The sequence below is a fragment of the Helobdella robusta genome (assembly GCF_000326865.2).
Source record: "Helobdella robusta unplaced genomic scaffold HELROscaffold_58, whole genome shotgun sequence".
In the NCBI taxonomy this organism is placed as follows: Eukaryota; Metazoa; Annelida; class Clitellata; order Rhynchobdellida; family Glossiphoniidae; genus Helobdella; species Helobdella robusta.
Window position 1 is genome coordinate 998,779 of NW_008705317.1, and position 6,332 is coordinate 1,005,110.

General features: G+C 29.3%; 1 protein-coding gene across 1 annotated transcript; it reads left to right on the plus strand.

Annotated features, from left to right (window-relative positions):
* Positions 1-720: 720 nt before the first annotated feature.
* Positions 721-3,650, plus strand: HELRODRAFT_87495 (hypothetical protein; the record flags this gene model as incomplete). The annotated part of the gene is made up of 5 exons (XM_009028721.1): positions 721-892; positions 2,013-2,132; positions 2,461-2,557; positions 3,025-3,197; positions 3,544-3,650. The coding sequence occupies 5 exons, from the start codon at positions 721-723 to the stop codon at positions 3,648-3,650; spliced, it is 669 nt and encodes a 222-aa protein (XP_009026969.1).
* Positions 3,651-6,332: the final 2,682 nt, after the last annotated feature.

A 6,332-nucleotide genomic window follows, 5' to 3' on the forward strand; every position in this document is an offset into this window, starting at 1 on the left:
AAACTCGGTAGTAATAATAATGATGAAACTGATTATAATAATGATGTTTTTGGTACTACCGACGATGACGATGTTTGTGAAGTTTGTACGTACACGACTTGTGAAAACAATTGGAACAAACGCTATTGGCTCGGCGTCGTCAATTGATGGTTTTAATTAATTTATTAAAAAAAAAAACAGATTTATAAAATATAAAATGGACTTTGGAGATTGAATAAGACACCAGTGTACATAAAAACCAACATATGAATATTATTATTTCATTTATTACTGTTACATGTGTATTTTTATTGATATTATGCATTATTTTGATTAGCTAGGAGAATTTATAAATGCCATTTTATCATTAAAAATGAATGAATCCTATTTGATTTTGGTTTGTCATTGCTTCTTAAAGTCATTCATAAATTGTCTATCTTATAGATAAAATAAAACGTAGCAAAAACCGAATAAGAACTTGCATTATTTTCTATAAAAACCAGAGAAATTAACCAATTTAACCAATTTAAGGATTAATAAATGATCCAACACAATTAACTTTTACGAATAGCTTTTTCCTGTTTATTTTGTGGCTTCGTACGTTGAGTGTCTGTCGCTAAGACATTTTGTTGATATTTCTATTTAGTTATTAGCTATCATTTTAAATTTCTTCTAGTCAAATTTTCGCCTACATATTCTCGTTTTATAGATTAAAATTCACTTTCTCAACTAACTAAAAGAATGAGTGTTCCAGTTAGAAACTCGAAAGTTTCGTCCGGCAACCCAATTTTGCGGTCCATTGCAGCTACCACAGCGGACGATGTGGCCAGCAGATTGCAGACGGAGGAGGAACTGATGTGCAAACCATTCATCACTCCAGAAGACGTTCTCAAACTTAGCAGGGCCACCGACAGTTTGTGTTGAATCGTCTTAATAATAATTAAATTAAAATATATTTAATTAATAATATGTATTAATACAATAAATTATTTATTATATTAATAAAAGTTTAACTGTAACTGTGAAGTCAAACTTTAACAGTTAAAGTTTGACATGTCATAACTGGAAGTCTGAACAATTACAGTTAAAGTTTAACTGTAATTGTTCAGACTTCTAGTTATGACATATAAGTCTAAACTTTAATATAGAGTTTTTTAGGCTAAAGTGTAAGTAAATGTAAGTTGGGCAGTGAAATAATTTTTAATTTTTTCAAAGGTACCTTATCTTGCTCTTTATATTTTTAACATAAAATATACTCTAGTATAATTCTCTTCTCTGTTTTATTCTAAATCTATTGTAATTATGATTAATGAAAATATAGTTAATAGTTTTTAACTTTCTCCATTAATTGCGTGAAATCTATAATGAATAATTTATCTAACAGTAACGTTACAGCAGAATTAATTTGAAATCACACAGATAGAATTGTTTAAAAAAGTTTTCACATATTGTATGCATTTTTTTCATGTTAGCTTTGTGTTTCAATTTCACAACTGTATTTTCAAGTTACTTTGTGACAATTTATAAATTTAAAAACCGTTTCTAAGGGTGAGGATAATTTTTATTGTTCCCTAAAAATCTCATTTTGCATTAGAAATAAATTCTGATAGCTTAATGGAGCATATACATAATATGCTAATTACCCCTTAGTAGCACATTTGCTAATTACTTTTTAGTTTTTATGCTAATTACTTACTCTTTATGCTTTTTATAACACAAAGGCCTATATATTTTATTATTATGCTAGGAGAAGACCTTAATTTATACATTACATTGATGAAATCTAAATGTTTAATAATAACTGGTCACTATTTTTTAAATTTCTATTTCTAACCAGTCTTGAGTTGGTTTCATGTATGTCCATTTGTGTAAACTAGTTGATATATATGTATATAAATATGTATATATATGTATTTAACACATATTAAGATTTATAACAATCATCTAAGAGAGTGAGAAACATTACAATGGAAATCCCAAACTTAAAAGTTGACTTTTCTTTTGTACTATATAATTTTTGAATGTCTTTAAAGATTATCTGTGCCCTCTGGAGGCCAACATTTATGACATAGAGTTCGTGCATTTCAAACTTCGTGACGTTGACAGTGGTACAACGCTTTTCGAAGTTGCCAAGCCAGATAATGTTCCAGCTGGTAAGAAATTTGTCTTTCAAATTCTGATCTAATGGCTTATCAGCTATTTACTGAATCAGATATTTTTTTGTCTTTTTGGGAAACTCTTTTTTTTCTAAATACATTTTTTATTTTTATCCGAATTTTAATTATTTAGGAAAAAATTTTTTCCCAAAAGATCTTTAATGTGTTTTATTTATTTTCTACTTTTGTCCATGGTAAACTCTGTATTTATTTCATAACTTGTAACTGCCAATTACATATTTAATCAAATAATTATCCAATCGACTAATTGGCCAATTAATTAATTAATTAATTAATTAATTATTTTAATGAATGTTCTTATCAGTTGATAGTGAGGGGGATTCGTTGGACCCCAACGCTGGTAGGTTTGTCAGGTACCAATTTAATCCCTATTTCCTCAAATTGAAAACTGTCGGTGCCATGTTAGTTAAATTTGCATATCTCATTATTATGTTTTTGTGTTTTTATATGCTTATGTTGTTTTTATTACTTTTTTTCTTGTATTTCTTTTGAAGTCTTTTAAAATATGACGTGTTAGTGTGATTATCTAACAAACATACATGTGGGAACATTTTTGTCGAATAAAACAATAGATGACGAATTTTATATTTCATAATTGAATGTGTGAAGTACCATTTTTTATGATGAATGATGCTATTTTCTGATGCTTGAACGTTTATTCTCTGCCATGCTATCATCTGTTCACAAGTGTTTCTGATTAGAAAAAATCTGTTAGCAAACATTAACTGTATACAACATATATATTACACACACACACACACACACACACACACACACACACACACACACACACACACACACACACACACACACACACACACACACACACACATACACACACACACACATGCACACACAACACATACAGCGTGGAGTTCACGATTGGAGACAAACCAGTTGAAAAGTTTCGGATGGTTGAGAGGCATTACTTCAAGGACAGACTGCTCAAGTGTTTTGATTTTGAGTTTGGATTCGTCATCCCGAACAGCAAGAACACCATGGAACATATCTACGAACTGCCTGAACTCTCTAATGAATTATGTCAGTATTTAGAATCGCCAGTAATTTTAAAAATTAATTTTTTAATTATAATGCTACCAATGATCATAAATTATTTCCAAAAGTTATTCATTTGCGTTTATCAAACTTGTGTCCATTTAGAAAAATTAGATTTTTCGAAAAGATAATTTGCCAACCTGAAAGCAGGGTTTAGTTAAGCAAAGTTGAAAAAAAGTTGATGGCAAAGAAAACAACGTCCTACCTCGGGAACTTACAGATGCTAACGTGCCAAGCTGTAAATAAAATATGGAAACATCTCAATAGAATGCACAGTTGTTAAAATATTGCGAATAAGTTAATTTAAAATTTGAACATATGACGCCAACAGTTGACGACATGGTAAACAGTCCTTACGAAACGAGGTCAGACAGTTTCTACTTCGTCGACAACAAGCTGGTCATGCACAACAAGGCTGACTACGCTTATAATGGTTGAGATCAGTTGGGTGTGGTGGTTTGTTGATTAGGCGATATTGCTGTGTGGTTTTATATTTGTCTGTAAGGTGTTGTTTATTGTTGTTATATTTTGTTGTGTTGTTGTTATTTTTCCGTGCTAATCCGTTTACCTGCTTATAAATATACTATTACATATATTTTGCATGATTGAAATGTAAAGTGTGGATGCTTGCTGTTTAGTGTCTGTTTATTTTTTTAGTTTTTTTTAATGTTCTGATTTATTTATTGTATCAAAAGTAGGCTAGCTTCATTCGCATCAGCACAGCTATCTATGTCTAAACTTCATTCAATCATTTTTGTTTTTCATATATTTAAATTTAATTATTTTTTTTTATGTTTTATTCAATTATTTCCAATTTTAGATCTTATCAAAATTGTATTTTAGTATTTTTACGTTTCATGGAATAAACTTTGTTAAAAAAGATGAATAAATTGTAAGTCTGAGTGACAAGTTATTAAATGAGATGAGTGAAAAACATGTTGAAGTGTTAAATATAAATTAAGATATGATGATTTATACAGCATGATTTAATGGCTATTATTTTTAAACACTTCGACAGCAATTGATGTGGACCGGTATACATTTGCAAAAACTTTATTATAGTTAAGTCTCCTTCACTGTTCTTTATAACGATATTTTTGACCAACACTAACCAACATTTCATTAATTTCCTTAATTAAGTTTCTCCTCAATTCAGTTTGGATTATTTTTTTATCATTCATTTCGAAATTAACAAAAATAACATTTTGCGATTAACTTCTGACGTCTTGCACTGTAACGTTTGTTAGAATGAATCGTTTTCACCACTGTAACAACATATTTTAACGTAGGTATATTTATATTGCCATAGCTAGCAATTTATATTCTGCTTAACATTCTCAGCCTAACACACACACACACACACACACACACACACACACACACACACACACACACACACACACACACACACACACACACACACACACGCACACACACACACACACATAATATATATATATATATATATATATATATATATATATATATATATATATATATATATATATATATATTGATATAATTGAAATGTATGTGCATGCATGTAGTTTCATTGTTATAACAAGTTTGTCATTTTATTTCAAGTTTCATTTAATTCTGACCTTTATGCAGATTATATAATAATTATGGTTAACTAATTATGATGTTTTTTTTTCAAGTAGTAGTAAACTATGCGGGATTTTTTGAAATTTTCAGGTTCTAGTATTAGATACAATTTGTTAATTTCTTTCATTTTTTTTACCTAGATTGCTTCTCTGTCTTTTTTGTGCGCTTGAATGTCTGGAAAATTTTTTTGTCAAAATTATATGTATATATTATATATATTATACATATATATATAATATATATATATATATATATACATATATAAGATGCTGGGCAAGGAATGTGGCATTTAGCTTTACAGACTCGGACAAATTAGAAAATCACTCGATAAAGACACAATAAAACGTTTAGTTCATGCATTCGTCCATTAAAAATTGGATTGGGGCGACAGTATTTTTTACAAAATCTTTGATAAATCAATTGGCAGTTTACAGTCTTTGCAAAATCGTTTGGCAAGAATTGTCTCTCTGGTGGGTTGAAGTTCCTTCACGTCTTATTTACTATATATGTATGAATTTGTGTAAAAAATTGACCAGAGCTTGCATGTCTACATTGCATGTCTCGTTTACTTTCTCGATTTACTTTTCTAGTCAACCTACCTATACAAACGATGTCTCAAGCTGCGATATGATTCGTTCGTTTCTGTTGTTTTTTAATTCTGATTTTCAATTTTGCTGTTGTCGTCTAATGCCTTTCCTACCATGGCTTTCAAAATATTAATACACATTTTTAAGTCCAAGTGTTTTTAATTTTGTGATTTCTTTTTCCCCATGCTTTATCTTTATTTATTTTCTTTTGCATTCTTTTCAATTATTGTTTGACCATGTTGTCATCTACCTTAATTAATTCATTCTAATTTTAAATGATGACATTTAGCAAGCACCATAGACAGGCACCGAACTACTTTTTTCCATCGGTCGTCAGTTACATCAAAATAGTATGCTCAGTTGCCATCTTAAATCTTGAAAATTTAAAAAATTTTTTTTCTTTTCTGCTCTGAATAACTGGAATTTTTATTTTTATGAAGCCTTTCTTTAACTTTATCAGGCATTCACCTGAAACTTTTTTGGCATTCACTAAATCTTATCAATCATTCATCTTAATTTTATCAACAAGCATTCACCTGAATCTTTTCAACGATTTGCCCTAATTTTAGCAATCTTTTTCGAAATCTTATCATGCATTTACCTTAATTTTATCAAACATATACCGAACACCTATCAGGCATTCATCATTATTTCATCAATCATTTATTTAAATCTCAGTAAATATTTGTCTGAATCTCGTCAAGCGTTTACCTGAATCCTATCGAGCATCTCCCTGAATTTCAACAGTGATATTAATCTATTCGAAAATATCATCAAATGTTGTCCTACAATCTAACAAACACTCATCTAAGTTTTGTTTCATCGAGCAAATGATGCGAGTGAACTAGAACATCGAAGATTTAAGTATATATAANATATATATGTATGTTATATATTGTAAATATGACGCATATATTGCACCACTTAT